At 37.3% G+C, this 17,971-nt stretch overlaps 2 protein-coding genes across 2 annotated transcripts in view; both read left to right on the forward strand.

The window, feature by feature from the left end:
* Positions 1–10,700, forward strand: part of LOC122079339 (protein EI24 homolog) — a 19,746-nt gene extending 9,046 nt beyond the window's left edge. The window contains exons 4-11 of the mRNA XM_042645761.1: positions 1,659–1,711; positions 6,013–6,147; positions 6,274–6,337; positions 6,476–6,561; positions 6,649–6,731; positions 7,077–7,153; positions 8,283–8,398; positions 10,297–10,700. Of these exons, the coding sequence (XP_042501695.1) occupies positions 1,659–1,711; positions 6,013–6,147; positions 6,274–6,337; positions 6,476–6,561; positions 6,649–6,731; positions 7,077–7,153; positions 8,283–8,398; positions 10,297–10,363 (681 nt within the window). The 3' untranslated portion in view covers positions 10,364–10,700. The remainder of the gene's footprint in view (positions 1–1,658; positions 1,712–6,012; positions 6,148–6,273; positions 6,338–6,475; positions 6,562–6,648; positions 6,732–7,076; positions 7,154–8,282; positions 8,399–10,296) is intronic.
* Positions 10,701–16,442: 5,742 nt separating this feature from the next.
* Positions 16,443–17,387, forward strand: LOC122083762 (putative [ribosomal protein S5]-alanine N-acetyltransferase). The gene has a single exon (XM_042651655.1). It carries the CDS (start codon positions 16,676–16,678, stop codon positions 17,258–17,260), a length of 585 nt encoding a protein of 194 aa, XP_042507589.1. The 5' UTR covers positions 16,443–16,675; the 3' UTR covers positions 17,261–17,387.
* Positions 17,388–17,971: the final 584 nt, after the last annotated feature.

Genomic DNA, 17,971 nt, shown 5'->3' on the forward strand with positions numbered 1-17,971 from the left:
TCAATATCGGTGGAAGCCGACACAGAGAATGGGAAAGGAAGAAGAAAGATGGGGAAGGATTAGGATCCTTCGGCTTTGATACCAAGTTGATGGAGAACCCTTAGGGAAGGGAGGGGAAATCGGAGTAAAGAGGGGGAAAGGGAAATCACACTCAACACATTCATTCAATAATCAAAATCACTCTCTAATTCTTCAATCGATTACAACTAATATATAGGAAAATAGGAACATGAAATTAGAAACTTAACTGGAAAGGAAACTAGTCTAAACTAGGAAACAACTATAAAAAGGAAACCAAAGCAAGGAAGTAAATCCTACTCCGACGTTCAAATCTGAAAAATTAAAGCATGAAATAAAATACTAAGTAAACTACTAATTTTATTTCCAGCCCTTGTTGGACCAAAACCCTGGGCTGGACCCGTTCTTCTTGGCTCTTGGCTTCCAAAGTCGGTCATGCTGGTCCAACCAAGAAAGGGCAGCCGTATCTGCATCAACTAGAAATTTCAGATTTGGTTTATTCCAGATCTGGTTTTTAGTACTGGTATTATCTCAAATCGATCAAGTTTTCAATTCAAGGGTTGAAGTTCAAGTAAGTAGGCTCCTTCAGTAGTCTTCTCTCCCCCCCCCTCCTCATTCCCTCTTCTGACTACTCTTTCTTTCTTAATTTAGGATTTTAATTTCAGTTATTACATTATTGCTATCCCTTTCCCTTTCCCCCAAGGTTCATGGCTAGTGTATGTGTTGGCTTTGCCCCTCCTAGCCATAGAACCATCATTTTATTGTTTTTATTTTAATTGTCTTCCTTTCCCTAAAGCCTAGTAGAGTAACCCTTGTAAGAGCGACTCTCTGGTCAAGTAGGGAAGCTCATATTATGATGCATCCCTCGGGCTAAGTAGAGAAACCTACTTGTGAGTCTCTCTCTAGCTTTATCCCCTTTCTTTTACTTTATTTTTATTTCAGCATTTTTTTCCTTTATTTTTTTTTTAATTGCTTGGGTTGTTTATTTTCAATTATTTATTTAATTTTAATTACGTGGCTTGCGTCTTTAAATTCTTAGATGACAAATGGTTAGGACATTATTTTAGATACATATGTTTAGGACGGTAATTAGAATTAGATTATAACCATTAATCGGTTCACTTTCGCATTATTAAAAGAAGCAAATAAATAAATAAATAAATAAATAAAGTGGCTGCTCCCCCTGTGTTCTACCCGTAGCTACACTGATCCGTACGCTTGCGGTTACATTTTAAATCCTAACAGGCCATAGGCATTGTGTCGAACCACGTTAAAATTCCTCGTGTTTGTGTGTGATTGTTTGCCTGGTTCTTCCTTGTGTTTGCGCATTCGTCGCAATAGTTTGATATTTCTTATCTGCTGTGTTGTTATCTTTGTAATGTCTTTTTGCTTGGTTCTTATCTCCATGACCTCTTTTTATGTCCTTTCTTCTTTTCTCCAAGAAAAATCTATATTGTTGGTAAAAAGTGGTCCTAAAAATCATTGATTGTTGGCAATACTACTTCTATGTTAGATTTATTTTCTCGTTAGAATGGAATAATAATTGCACCTTTTTTGTTATATAACTTGTTCTGGTTTTACTTACTTAAAATCTTGTCAATGCCGCATTACTAATCTCTATTTATTTGGTTCCCTTGTAGATATTTTGGTTTTATCCACTATATGTTTTCAGCATTGTACTGAGCACTCTCTGGTACTGTTCTGCTCTTTTCTAATCTACCATTTTCATGTTTAATAGCTTTATAAAGTTTCTAGATTCCTAATTATAAGCAGAATTCTCATTGCGAATATAATTTGCTATTGGGGATTTGGTTAGTGACATTTTTCTGGGTTCTTAAAATTTGTCTGTAGCAAGAAGCCTCTCATGTGTTGCAGCTAAAGTGGGAGCATAAATTGTATCTATTATCACCATGTTGCCTTATGCTTATTCACCTTTCCTTTTTTTATTATGAGAATCAGGTCCTTAGAATATGCTCACAGGCTTTGATGGTTACACCTAGTTAAATTCTTCGTTGGTGGATTAAATTGGGTCAAAATATAGGATTAATTTTTGTCACTTATCTTTCAGTCATGAGGTTTTGAATGCCATTACAAAGCTCAATTAATTCTGAGGATAAGCAAAAAATAATGCATTGTGGGAGCTACGAAGTTCCTCTTTAGCAGTAAAATTGGCAAGAGAAAAGATAATAGGTTGACCAAGCCATGCTAGTAGTATAGAAAAGGAAAAACATGCTTATGACTCTTGTGAGTGAGGGAAAGATTCATAGCCTTTGTTATTTGTGAAAGGTGTTCTGTATGATCTTTCGTTTGGATAGAATATAGGAATAGAAAATTATTTCATGCCTAAGATTTCCACATATTTGTTATCTTAAGGGCTATGTTGGTTTTGCCAATTTTTGCCAACACTCTTGTCCCTCTAAATAAAATAACCCTTCCCCCCTGATGAGTTTCCAGAAGCCTAAAGAATCAGGTTGTGGAAACTCAGATCAACCAGGATCACAGTGATGTAACAGTTTAAAAATTGGTTGGAATCCAATGGCTAGATTAGGAGTTATTGTAGAAACGCAACCCTAAAACGATGTAGAAGATAATGGAAAAATAAGAACAAGCAATTCACACAGATTTACGAGGTTCGGCAAGATTGCCTACGTCCCTGGTGAGATGAGATCTTGCTTCACTATCAATGGAGAATAGGGTTACAGCGCTCGTCCCTCACACCTCTCAGTATTGCTTGCATTACAGAGAAAGAAACCCTTGCTACAAATATATAGCGAAAAACCCTAATCCAAAAAGTACACAATTGCCCTCATATAAAAAAATTCTAGCGAGGGGCTGAGCCCCCCTACACCCCCTGCTATGCAGGGGGGCCTCCTGCCCCCCTTTGCAACCCCCACGGCCCGCTAACCGGCTAGCGGGACCGCTATTCTGCCTGTCGAGGTGTTCCACCAGTACTCTCTAGATTAAACTTTGACGGAATACAAGACATCGTACACCAACAGTTACATAGTTTTCAAGGCGCTGGTAAGGTGACTGTCGAGGTGCTGCATCAGTACTCCCTGGATTAAACTCTGATGGAATACAAGACATCGTACATCAATAGTTACATAGTTTTTAAGGCGCTGATGCAGTCTAGAGATAGTAAGGCAGTGCTTCGCCTTACGTGAAGTGGCGTCTTATGGGTTTTTTTTTTTTAAACACATTTTAAAATTACTTGATGAAGATTCCAAATATAGATTTTTTTATTGGCAGGTGTATGATTTTATTAACACTTGAGATGTATGGGATCAGCTTTACTCCACCAAAAATAACCAAAACAAACAAAACAAAAGCACGATTCACAAACAGGATTTGGATTTTGTCGAGGGTTTTAAGAAAGGGCTTTGAGAAGGAACCAAGGAACAAGGAAGAACCACTGATCTAGGCGACCATTTTGCTCTGACAGCAGTGAGTTTGCTCCGGCAGCGGTGAGCTTCATTCTTCTTTGACAGGAGTAGAAATATAATGGATGACTTTAGGGCTTAGGCACTCATTTTGGCATCATAGAGATAAGTATAATAAATACTTGTATTTTTTATGTCTTCTTTTCTTTATATTTATAATTTTGTTTCATAATTATGTATTTATATTATATGTTAATATGTTATGACGTATGATAATTGATGATTGATGATTGATGATTGATGATTGAATATTGATGATTGATGAAGATGAACTTAGTTTATTCACTTTATTGATTTGTTTTCTTGATGAATATCTTACATTGGTATGAATATGAACCTTTAATATTTATTTAATATATGAGTAATTGGATTCAACAAGGATTTGAGCCAAATAGATTGGTTTTATAAAAAAATTACATAGGAACGCTTTAGTCAATAAGGCGACGCTTTATGCCCGCCTTATCGCTAAGGCGCTCCGAAAGACCCTCAAACGCCTCCATCACCTTACGGCCTTAAAAACTATGAACAGTTATAACAGTGTCCTACTTGAAATAGGATACCCCGACATCTATGGGAGTTAAGAACAGTTACTGCATAACTCAAATAGACCATTTCAATGTGCAATTAATAATGATTAACAGGAACAGATATGTTCTCTACTCACAGAAACTAATATGTGATTACTGGAGGACGTTAAGGATTAAATAGGCACAGTAATCAATAGGAAGAGTTTCAGATTTATGGGACTCTACTCGATTGACTTCTGATCTGAAAATTGAAACCGTAGGAAGATTTAGAATGCCCTATTATTGATGGATCTGAGAACAGAACTGAAATCTAAGATGTATCATGTATCGACTCAAGAACTGAAGAGTTTCAAGATATTGGGATCTTATAAACAGAACAAGAACTGTATTTGAGGATTTTTAAGAAAAATGAGAAGAAAAGGATATGGACTCAGCTTCTCACTGAGCAATCCAATTGCTTGATGTGATTCTAATGTTCTTTGACTACTTTGGGTTCTGCATTTTGGGTATGTGAGCAGAAGTCTGGAGTTGGTTTTAAAGATCCCATTTTATGATATAGATTTAACTGCGCTACGATAACATTCAATGCTACTACCAATTTTTACTTTGGCCTCTTCCTAACTCAGCTTTATAAGGTACTATCATTGATAGGGCAGGTAAATCATTCTAACCATAACAATATTATTGTTAAAACATAAATTAGCAGTTGTCATGAAAATTACTCTATTTATCTCTGAGCTGTACAAAAACACTATTGATATTCTTGAGAAGTCAAATTGACTATGGATTATTTAATTAAAAAATGAATAATCTACCCATCCTGGTACTGGAAATCTCCATGAGAGTTAAGAGAGGGTGGGGGAACACAACCACTATTAAAGAATCTGATATGGCATTTGTTTTATACCATTAATGCACTCTAGCACAAACCAGCAAAAGAGCATGGTAGACGACTTTTTCTTGAAATATACCAGTATAAGGACTGAGAAGGTGGACCTCGGCGCAATGGTAAGGTCCATTGCAACCTAGTGGTTGTGGGTTTGAGTCGGGAAACAGCCTCTCCACGAAGCAGGGGTAAGGCTGCGTAGGTTATGACCCACTCCAGTCCCTGCAGTGGCAGAAACCCCATGCACCAGGTGTGCCCTTCATACCACTATAAGGACTAGTCCCTACCTGTTCCTCAGAATTATGAATTATTTCTATGAGCAATTGTTATCAACTATGAATGGTGATATTTGTGTAATATTTATCTGAGCAACCAGGAACTCTATTAACCAAGATAAACTACTGAATCTCAAAAGCTAAAGCAATTTAGATCTAAAGCATCTCCTGGCTGTATTATATAATAGATGGTTATCTGGCATCTATTTGGGCTGGAGTTCGATGCTTATCTTCTTATTGGTGCAAAATGATTTGGTATTTTGGAAGATTTGTTCCATGTCTCTCTTGTTATCTTGTTCCTAAACTTTCCTCGTTGTGTATTGACATTTTAAACTACCACTATACTTCACAACCTGTCATCCTGCAGTATAGCCGTATAGGGGTGGATTTATGTGGTAGGAGACCTCGCAGCCGTCTCACTGGTAATGTTTCAGCCCAACATAGGAGGATGAAGTGACTTAAAAAGTGTGTTCAAAGTTGCACTACATTACAAAAAAAAAATGCTGTTAGATTCCATTGATTCTATTACAGTAAAATGGCTTTCTTATACTTAAATGAAACTTTGAACCCACTTTTTAAGCATTTCTAATGCTTGTTTTAGCCTGAAATTTGATGAGTGATGGATGTGGGGTCCTTTGTCACATGGACCCACCTTACCCACCAATGTATTGCCACATGGCAGGTTGTGGAGTACAAGGTAGTATTAAGCATCATTAGAAATAGTGATGTTTCAAAGCTTTCTTTGTTTGAATGTGTCATTGTCAAATTATTTTAGCATATGATGGATCTGAGATAGTAGCTGCTACTTTGGTTAGGCTGCCCTTTTCTTATCGTAAATGCTGATCTCAACAAGGATTGTAATCTAGGTACAATGACATTGCGAAGTATTCTTTCATTGCAATGGGCAAAGATGGATCAGCTATAGTGAAATCATCAGTCCAGAAGGAGTCTGTAAACTCACAAGCTTCTGCTCATATGAATAAGCCTCCTGGGCTTGGGGGGTAAAAACTCCGAACTAATAAGCTTTTCCAAACAATGACGTTACTTCTTCATCACATACAACTATTTCCACAAGCAAAGAATTGTATCGGTAAAGTGATTATTTATGTTCTTTGATGTCTAAATAGGATCATAATTGGAATCGGAGAACAGGTTTATTCACTCCTCCTGTTGAGCTTCTTCTTCCTTGAGGTGCACTAGTTTCTGTTTGGTACCCTTCATCATTTTCTGGTGGTGGACATGTTTCATTTGTTAATATTCTGTCTTGGTGATTTGTTTGTTCTGTGGATGAATTATAGATTTGAAAGTATTTGGGGATTTGTAATGCAGGTTTTTGCTGCAGGGTATATACCCTATGTTGGGAAGGCACTGAACTTCCTGCTTCTTTCTTGGATGTATGCCTACTATAGTTTCGAGTATGTGCAGCATTTGCATCTGCAAGTTCCATATGTAGAATTTATTATTATCTTGAGATAATCTCATTGCATTTCTCAACTTCTTAGGTACAAGTGGAATCTTGCTGAGGTAGCTCTGGACAAAAGGCTCGACTTCTTTGAATCAAACTGGGCCTTTTTTGCTGGTTTTGGTAATGATATTGATCACTAAGTATTGCTTCAGAGTGCTAATGAGTTTAAAGTCCAACATTACATAAAAATATCTTCCTTTCAGAATTAATGTTATGCAGTGAACTGCAGAGAATGCTATATTATATGCAAAAATTGTATGAACTGATGCTTAAAGAAGTAAATGTACTTGTGCTATTTCCTGATCTCATTTTCCAGTTCTCTCTTAAAAAAAAAGTTTCCAAAGTGAACATATTATTTGATGTTCATCTGTCTTCTGTTTCTTTACGCGTTCTATCCTTTTAGATGTTGAGGTAGAAAGTTATCGTAGTTATTTAGCTTATATTTATTGGTTTTACTTTTTCCAGGAGGCCCTTGTGTGTTGGCAATTTTCTTCTTCTCTCCTCTTGTGAGCTATGGGGTCATGGCTATACTCTACCCACTGGTATTTCCTAGAATTCTTTGATTTTTCTCATCTTAGAGTTTCATTATTTCTTTCCCTCTTTGTTTCTGCTCCAACTGCATTTAGGTAGTGTGCACTCATTCTAAATATTAACAAAAAAAAATGAAAGGATTTTTCATTTATGTTCTTAATGATGTTGTGGATATTTACGGCTTGGAACTGGTAATCATAATATATGAAGGCAGTCTCATGCTTTATGTTATTGCAAGTACCTTATGTTCATTTTGAGCGACACATTTGATTGCCATAAAAGATTGTATGTAACCTCCCCCCCCCCCCCCCCACCTTCTTTCCCCCAAAAGAATGGGGCCACTCTCTTTTGACGGGTAAAAACCTCATTTTTATTGTTCCAAGAAACAAAGCCATACTTGGCTTTTGCTGTTAGCTACCAGGAGATTAAAAAAGAGCAACCCAGTGCACAAGGCTCCCGCTACTGCAGGGTCTGGGAGGGCCGGAGGGGCAAATGTATGCAGCCTTACCCCCTGCTTCGCAGGAGAGGCTGTTTTCAAGTCATGAACCTGTGACCAACATGTTGAAATAGTGCGACTTAACCGTTAGTTACCAGGAGATATCTACTCAAAATCATAAACAATTCTAATGCAGCAAGCAAGTTAATAAGTTTAAATGCTTCACTATTGATGTAATATATGAAAACTTAAGCAAATAGAATATGCCTTTCATTTATAATAACATTAAAAACTCCAAACACAATTGCGCACTACAAAACTGACGAATAGGCTAAAAGTGTATGGATTAGTAACCCATTCATATTTGTGTTCGGTGCACGTCAAAATAATGGCATGTACCCAATCCCACAAATTAAAACAAAAACAAAAAGACATATTTGGAGTTTGGCAGTGCGCTCAGGGACCCTTTGTACTGTTCATTGTAGCACATGTCACCCAGGGTACAAGGGTCATGATGACAGGGATTCAATTTGACTCTATTTATCAGGAAGAAAATAGGTCTTATCTAAGTCCTAACACCCAATGTATAGTAGTTGCTTCCTCTTCCAGAACCTCTGTGACTTTGTCAATTAATGGAAACTTCGTATGTTCTACTCCCTTTACTAAGCATGGTTGCAGCAATACTAACTGATTTCATTTTCCAGTTTGTGGTGATCGCAACAGGCTCTGAAGCTGATCACATTATGGATTGTAACAGAAGAACATGGAGAGGTGCCGGATTAGGAAGGCTTCCAATATTTTATGCTGCTGATACTTTATCGTAAGTTTCATTTTACTCAATTCTTTTTTTCTTTTATATTCTAGTTTGTGCATGAATTATTTGAGTATTTAATTCTTTCACTGGTACTAAAATTCTGTCATGCGTCGATAGATTATGTAAATATCCCACCAATATGAACACCTACATTATTGGTTAATATGATCATCTGATTGCGTCAAGGTACAAATTAATCAAGCTTGATAAATGAATCAGGATTTAGCTGTTTTACTGCACATGGATACCTATGCAACATTTGTTCTGTTTGAAATCCCTTGATAAATATTTCCACTAAAAGATTTCTAGCTTCCAACCAAAAGGAGGGGGTTTAGCTGCTTCAAGATGAGACCAGATAAAACTGCAGAGAGTTTAACATGATCATCAATTGCATTGTCTTGGCCAAGTTAATGCTGGAAACAATAGATGAGTTGCCACTCGTTGATCAGGAAAACACTTCCATTGTGGAGGGAACCAGAATAGATTTCATGATAAATCTCTTCCGCCAGACCATGGCAAGGAAGAGATTTTTCTTAGAATTTAGGGTTCTCTTCCTAGGAGAGGATTTATTGGTTGCATGGAGAGGTTATTCTGACAGCACAGAATATAAATGAGAATCTCTTGCCCATTGCCCCCCCCCTTTTTTATTTTGCAAGGTTTAACAGGACAATCCTTGAAGTGATCTCACATCTTGGGGTGATTCCATATTACTGTAATTTCCTAATAAATTAAGCTCATTTTGGAACAGTCAAGAATTTTCTAACAAAAGTGAGATACTAATATTTATGGTTCCCCCACATATCCTACTCCATATTACATCCTAAGTCATAACACATTCATAAATATTTGGACTAGTCAGGTAGATGGTAATTATAGTGTTCAGGACATCAACTGACAACTGCTAACTGTTAACATTTAATATCAATGAACTACTGTCTCATCAATAAATAAGTGGTGAGACATTTGTACCTTAAATTTTGTTTTTGAAATAAATCTGTGAAGAGATACACACTCAAGACGTCGAGACCTATATCAATGCATTTTTCTAATCACTAGCCCAATTCTAGTTTCTTGTATCAAAACACAGCCTTTTTACTACGTTTACTAACTCTTATGACATACACTCTACTAACTCATTTGATCATTGGGACTATTAGATTGCCAATTGTCAAACTATAATGGTCCATAATCCAGTCTGGTTTTTAAGGCATCAAGGAAAAAAGTAGGCATGATTGCCCCTTTTTGTGATCTTCGACAAATATTTGCCCAGGTTTTTCTTTTTCAGAGGCCTGAAAGAAGCCCTATTAGTGCCACATGGCAGCAGCTTATTGACTGAGAGTGATTTAAGGAAGTGGTGTTTGATTTGACCCGTCACCCTGCTGCTACATGTCAAAAAAGTAAATCGCACTCCATACATGGTTTCCTATATTATCACTGCAGAAAAGCAACAGTCAGAAATAAATCTAGCAAAAGATGTTGGATGAGATCTGTTTGCTTACCTATTAATGTTTCTTTTGGGGAAGATCGGCTGCTAACAACAGTTGGATAAATCTTGTCACTTCTTGAAGACAAGGATTTAGTTAATGATTTCTACTTATGTATTCCTGTTTTGTTTTTCAAAATTCACATGTTTACTCCAACAACACGTCATTTTTGTTATATTTGTAGTAGCAAAACCTTTTTGCTGGTTACTCATTGCTTGCTATCCACTCTACCACATGATGCGACTCCAGTAGGTGGTAAAGGTTTACTTGGGAAAAGGCATATTTGAGTTGAGAATTTGCAAAGGTCTTCACAAATAGAAACTTTATTCATTATATGCGTTGTGTCTTTGTATTACATGAACTGAAATACTTTCTTAATGCCGATATATCTTTGTTGTTGTTTTGGTTCCAATGCAAAAGGATGCGGGTTTTGCAACTTTTCACTCGGGCACCTGATGGGCGAACAGCAGACATGAAGACCACCTGAGAAGTTCTTATAGTGTGCTAATCAGTATTCAAACCCATGGTAGCTCTATGCAGTATGCTTGCAGAAAAGAGTATCATGGCTGGAAAAGATCTCTCAGCTGCCTCATTGTGCAAGTTGTATATAGGAAGAGGCAAAATATTACCTTCCATTTTTATGTACATTAATTTGATGTAATGTTTATAAACTTCCTCCTGCATTCAGGAGTATAGTAGGGATATGTTCATTAATAGACTGGAGAATAACTTAATACAGTGAATGAGAAATCACAATATGCTTTTTTCTCACAAGAAGAATACTTTCAAGGATTGCAGAATGAGAAGAAATTGTTGTTACTTCTTGTTTGGTGGAGATTGAATTTATCATTGTTGGCATATCAATGGGGGACATATCTTTTATCAACACTTACAGAATAATCTTTATTGTCTCATCTAGTGAATTTCTTATGAACTATCTGAAATAATGCAGTGAACCATCAAGGAAAAATGTTAATCAAGCAGTGAAATCGGCTTCATACATACATAAATGCTCTCAAAATAAATTAGATTCTTCAATCAAAATTGAGTTGATCATTACACCATAATGAATATTTGTATTACTATACTTCTTAAATGAGTGGCAGTGTGATGTAGGGAGTTCCTAGGTGACTAGGTTTCCTACAAAATTAACTAACTAGGTAGGGTTAACTCAAGGAACTTGGGTAGATAGGACAAAAGAAACTCAGCAAACAAGATTAAGCATGCAAAATAGAATGAGACTAATAAACAAAATAACAAAAAGAGATAATAATCTAGGCGGAAAAACACAAATTCTTACTTAAGCTTCAAGTGGGGACATGGGGAAGGGAACAAACGTCATACGAATGTTAGGTTCAGCACAAATCAATCCAGACACCAAATAAGATATGCAAACAATTAATGTCCTCTAGCAGTCAACTAAAATAGAAAATCAACAAGGGTTTTAGAGATATAACAGTGACGAAACGTCTTAAGACAATGGGTAAAAAATAGGCATAAACAAAAGGGCAAAGGCTGGTTTCAATGTTAATGGGCTGCAACATATAACAGGGATAAATGGAGGTGGGAGGGGTTTAGTTTAATTATTTACCTTGTTGCTATCATGATCTGAGGAGAAAAGAAGAAGTCGAAGTCCTCCAAAATAAAGAGTTGCAGTCCAACCTACTTGATGAAGAACAGCAGTCTCGATTGTTGGAGATGTTCCAACAGCAACCCAGTTGGGGGTTTTCTCGATGTAGACAATCTCTAATGATGGTGAACAATTTTTCCAATAGGGCAGCAGCAACAGGAAAGACAGAAAACAGAAAAGAGAGGGATGAAGGATGAGAAAGGGAGAAGGAGAATGAGAGAGAAAGCCGTGAGAGAGAGAGAGAGAGAGAGGAGACGAGAAACAGAGGGAGACCGAGAGTGAGAGATGAGAAGAGGGAGAGGGCAGCGAGAGAATTCGTAGGGGGGGATTGGGGGGCTGTTTTTCCTTCAATAATCTTCATTCATTCATTCCTTGGAACCGTGGCCAATGGCCTTACATAAATAAGAGACTAATTACTAAAAAGAAAAGAATATTCTAGGAATGCTATTTCATAAACAAAGAAACTTTCTAAAAAGAAATCAATAGGATATTTACTTAGTTTCCTAATTGACTTAAAGACTCAAATAAACAAAATCCTAGGAAATAAAACTACTAACATATCAGATTTGGTGAGGGCCACACAATCTTGGCAAAATCCTAGGAAATAAAACTACCTAACATATCAGATTTGGTGGGGGGCACACAATCTTGGCAAAGAAATGAAAGAGAGGACTCAATCCAGCGCTGGGAAGGCTCGATCGAGCCTTCCTTTTTTTCTTTTTCTTTTTTTCTTTCTAATCCTCCAACCACAAAGAAGGTTGGGTCTTCTTCTTCCTTCGGCTGTACGTCTTGATGTCCCCAACACAGTGGACATTTTATATTCTGCTATTGTCAAGCATCAAGCTTTTGAAAACTGGTTTTGGTTTAGAGTTATTAAAGTAGAAAAATAATAAGCTACTATCACATGGTAACCAGTCTGGTGCCTGATATTGCATGGCTGTTATTGACTCGTGAGTTAAGATATTGGGTTAAGTCCTACAACCAGTGCAATCCTTGTTATTAGTCGCTGCCGTTTAGTTTGGAACTCTGTACAGACTGCCATTGATAAGCTGTTGAGTTTGGAACTCTATACAGTATGCCAGTGATAAGCTAGTGGAAGTGAAAAAATAATAGGACTCTTAGATTCAAATCATCTGAAGCTAATGTCTAAATTGTAGGGAAGATAACAGAATCAGGGCTCCATAGAAATGTGCTGGGGCTTTCAATGGTATGGCCCCACCATTCCATGCAATTTAACTGAATCCATCAAGTAGGATTAGGGTTCTATGGGATGTTTCTCCAATGCATTTAACTATGGTGGCCTTTTATTCATCTCCCATGCAAATCCTAGAGAGAACTTTTCCTATTAAGTTGTTGTCCTAATGATCCTGATGAGTCAGTTTCATAGAGCTGGAGGTTTTCAATTTCATTCCTTAGGCTTCTTCACACATCTCACCAGTTAAGTTTAATCCCTTCAAGGAAATGCCAAAATTTTTTATTTCAATCTTAATTTTAAATTAATCCTACTAAACCCTTTTTGTGAGCTTGACCATGAAATAGGAAAAAAGGGGGTGGAGAACCAAACACATTAGTCTACAATTTTATCTGTGATTCATGGTCAAGCTTCCTTGACATCCAAGAAATGGACAAATGAAAACCAGTCCATCTGATAAGGATATCACACTCATCTCACTAGTCAAAAATCAACCACAACAAGAAATAGAGAATGTTGTTAAGAAGAAGAAAACTGTCTCCAAAAATTGACTTTTCTTGTAGTGATCAAAGAACCTTCCCTGAAATTACCTAGAAGAAGAGGGAAACTTCACTGTAAGGTTGATGACCAGAAGGAATATGCTTCAGAAATATGGTTGGCTAATGGAGGTCATGCTATATCACATTAATTGACTAAAAGATAAAACCCAACCTTGGCCTGCAAGTAATTCAATTGTTACATAAGAGAAAGCTTTTAGCTTTTCTAAATCACTCCGTGTGTCCTGAATCTTTCTTCATCCAATCATCTCTCTTATTCAAGATAATACAGTACTGCTGAGATTCTTCAAATTTATACCTTCCATGGCACTACTCAATACCAAGGTGATTCTCTCATACATCTCTCTTAGGCCCTTCAAAGAATCTGATCTTGATGACTACATGATCTTCATGAGTGATGATAAGGTGAGCCAATTATGTAGCTGGAATACTATGTGCAAAGAAGAAGCTTTCAATGAACTGTTGTATGCCATCTACACCCACCCTTGGTACAGGGCGATCTGTGTAAAGGACAGGTCAATTGGATAAATATTGGTTAAGCAAGGTGAAGGAAATGATCAATGCCGAGGCGAAATCGGGTATGGTCTAGGCTTAGGCTACTGGGGACAAGGAATTTCTACACATGCTGTGAAGATGGTGATCTCTTCAATATTTAGTGAGTTGGAAGGTTTGGAGAGACTAGAAGCTCCGATAGATGTGGAGAACTTTAAGATCTCAAAGGGTTGTTGTGAAGGCTGGGTTCATTTGAGAGGGTGTTTTGAGGAAGTACTGGATTCACAAGGGGAGAACCAGAGAAATGATCGACTGTAGCTTTCTCAACAGTGATAGTACTGTACACGGTTTATATATGTTCTTTGGAAACAATGAAGAAAAAGTCATCAATTAAGGGAACTCTACTTTGGTTAAGTCCAAACTTTGATCTTTTTTTTTTTTTTTTTCTTTTAGATATCCAAGCCTTGCCTTCGGCTTGATCAATACCGTAGGTCCATTCTAATCCCACAACCACATGGATCAGGTCATAGGGTTTTCACCGAAAATAGTGAAGAACTCTAGTGGCCCCAAGGATGTAAGTGGAGTCGAACTCAGAAACACACACTACCCCCTTGGGGTTGCGAAATATTATGTTTAATTAGTCTTTAGGTACTTTTTCCTGAGACTAAGTTTCCCTTCACCTGGGACAAAGAGAAATCTCTTCCCACTGGTGATGTGACCATGTGATTAGACTATTAAGTCATCATTACACTCCCACTCCCACTTCTTACTGATAAAGTCGAAATTATTCTCTCCCAATGCAATCCAACGATTCTAATGGAAGTGGATGTGGAGATTCCTTATCATCACTGGTGCAAAGAAACTTGGTCTTTTTATAATTCATGAAATTAAAAGAAAGAAAAGAGTTGTATGTACAATATGAAGGATTATGTGAATGTTATTTAGATTCAAAAATAATGATTATTTCATAAATTACCAATTTTTCCAAATTGTAGTTGGGTCATCCAAGTATATTAATTCTTACATTTCAATAGCAAGAGTGTGATGAGTCTAGATTGTTTGGAAAAATGGTTAATGAACTGAAATTTTTAGAAAATCCTTCTTCCTTATAGTACATATAAGATCCCCACATAGATTTTTTGTAGTTCATGATTTCCAAATAGTTCTGGTCATAAAGTATTGAATTTACTACTCCACTGTATATGGTCTTCGCAACCTTCTTGAGCTCCTATCCATTAGAATTTTGCACAAAAGATGTACCAGAGACATGGATTTAGGGGACGGCATTGGCATTGTCCGATACCGATTAGATCCGATCGGCAAGTATTGGTCGGTTTTGCCCTTGATTTTTATACAAAGTATAACTTTTTTACTGTTTTATCCCTGAAACAATATGGATAACTGATTTGGATCGAGGATCGGTCTCAACCTATACTAATACGATACGGCTGACACGGCCAATTTGATACTGATACTTGAAACCATGCCCAGACATACATTAGTCACAAGCACTTCAACAAATCTAACTTCACCTTACTCTTGATTGTAAACATTAGTTCTACGGTAGGCCCTATAAGGATCATTGAAGGTGGTTCAACCACCACCACAAGTGTAAATATTTGGCTGTGTGCATCTATGTTTTGTATAAATATATGGACAAAGTTTTCTTTCACTGGTGATTAAGCGATAGGACGGTTCAAACGAGACCCTCCTCTCTACCCACCTCTTTTTCTCTCCCCTTTTGTTTGGGGTCACGATGGACCACGGTTCACCATGGCTTTAGAAAAACTCCGTCCAAAAAATATATTTTGTAGGACTTACAAGTAACTTGATCTAAAACTATGAAAAACAGCAATTATTTTGAAAAAAAAAAAAAAATTTACTTTTGGTGACCGCTCAAAAACTGCACACCTAAAAGTATGCATGAAGATGACCGTTTAGAAGAAGTTTATTACCACTACTAAAGATCATCTATGACGGCGGTAAAAACCTTGATTTCTTATATTGCCATGAGAAAAACAGAGTTTCAAAGGAAAGAAATCTGCCAAGGAAAAAGGTAAGCAATTGCATTGGGTAAAGATAGAATTAAGATCCTTTGTAGCACTACAGGCCCTGTAACACACATCCAACGATTAGAAAATGTCTTGGAATGTATATTTAAGTGTTTCTGACCGTTAAATGTCGCTACACGTCATAATATGCTACAGAGGAACTGACAATAAAGAATGCCCTCGACTCCTTGAAGACACGGCCAAAAAAAAATAAAGAAAAATTTGTCACCCCTGGCATGTCTCATCACTCCCATTTGGACTTTCTGGGTTGCCTAAAAAAACCAAGAAGTTCAAACCAAACCTTACTAAATAATGGGTCATCATCGATTTCGATTGAAAAAATCAAGTCGCATCTATAACAGAGCACCATTTTCAGCTCTATTAAAATATAAATTTTTTTATCTAGAAATCATCAATAGCTAAACTTAATGCTTTTTTTAATACGTGGTAACACCTAGAGAGATGCGTGTCCAACTCATCCCAACCCTTGGATGAGTCATTGGAGTGTCGTGTTGGAGAGGATCTCTTTCCATCAAATAGTTCCATTCATATGATGTTGGAACAATACCCCTCCCCTCACCAGTAACACAAAGAACCTTCCCTGAACTTTACTTTCAGGTAGCCATCAAAGAACCTTCCGAAAGGATACGCTTTAGAGACACGGTTTGTCAGAGAGATCATAAAGCATAGGGACAACCTTAACCTAAGCCTTAGCCTTAGCCTTAGACTGCAAGTAACTCAATTGTATATATAAGAGAAGGGGGTGATGATAAGGAATCAAAGAGCAAGCTTTTAGCTTTTCTCCAGGTACTTGGAAGTCCTGAATCTTTCTTCATCCAATCATACATCCCTCTTATTCTTCTCATCTATACCTTCCATGGCACCACTTCTCAATACAAAGGTGAATCTCTCAGACATCTCTCTCAGGCCCTTCGAAGAATCCGATCTCGACGACTACATGACTTTCAAGGGTGATCATAATGTGAGCCAATTCTGTGGCTGGAATACCATGTGCAAAGAAGAAGCTTTCGATGACCTGTTGTATGCCATCTACACCCACCCTTGGTACAGGGCAATCTGTGTGAAGGACAGGCCTATAGGCTGCATTTTTGTTAAGCAAGGCAAAGGCAGTGATCGATGCAGAGGCGAAATTGGGTATGTTCTAGGCTCAGGGTATTGGGGACAAGGAATTACTACACATGCTGTGAAGATGGTGATCTCTTCAATATTTAGTGAGTTGGAAGGTTTGGAGAGACTTGAAGCTCTGATAGATGTGGAGAACTTGAGATCTCAAAGGGTTATTGAGAAGGCTGGGTTCATTAGAGAGGGTGTTTTGAGGAAGTATTGGATTCTAAGGGGGAGGACCCTGGACATGGTCATCTATAGCCTTCTCAAAACTGATACTACTGTGCATGGTTTATATTCTTTGGAGACAATGTTGGAAATGTCATCCATTAGTTAAGAGAACTCATATTTTAATTTAGTTAAATCCAACATTTTATCTAGAAGAATTTTTATTATCATACTTTTTTTTTTTCTTCCATGCTAAAGATTCTATTTTATTGAGTATGTGGGGTATTTCTTCTGTATGACTAAATATTCCTTCACTTGATACGAAGAGAAATCTCTTCCCCACTAGCAATGTGACCATGTGATTGAACTCTTTTATCAACATTGCACTCTTCCCCCTATTGATGAAGATGAAATTATGCCTCCCTAATGCAATGATACCAATGGAAGTGAATGTGAGGATGACATTTTCTCCACTGGTACAAAAAAAACCTTGGCCCTTTTTTTTTAATTGATTATTCCAGACATTACTGAATACTGAAGTTAGTCATATAGGTCACAGCCTTACGTGCTAGACAACCCAAAAGAAGTACCACATCGTTTTTCGGTTTGAGTCAAAAATTAGTTAGAGTTGGTATGTGCAAAAACGGGTGATTAGTTCCGCTCATGAGCCACGAATTGGTACTATTAACAAAAAGGATCTCTTGTATTTTACTTGCATTGCGCCAGATTTCAGCAATGCACCATCCTGCTTTGGTAGCCTCCTTCAGTCCATGATGTGGTGCCCCCGCGCATGCCTCAGAAGTTTTTCCTATTGTCCATAGTGATAGTGATAGCCTACATTGTTCATCCATTGTCGTGCAGGTATTAGAATACAGTGAGG

This window comes from Macadamia integrifolia, chromosome 1 (genome assembly GCF_013358625.1).
Source record: "Macadamia integrifolia cultivar HAES 741 chromosome 1, SCU_Mint_v3, whole genome shotgun sequence".
Taxonomy (NCBI): domain Eukaryota; kingdom Viridiplantae; phylum Streptophyta; class Magnoliopsida; order Proteales; family Proteaceae; genus Macadamia; species Macadamia integrifolia.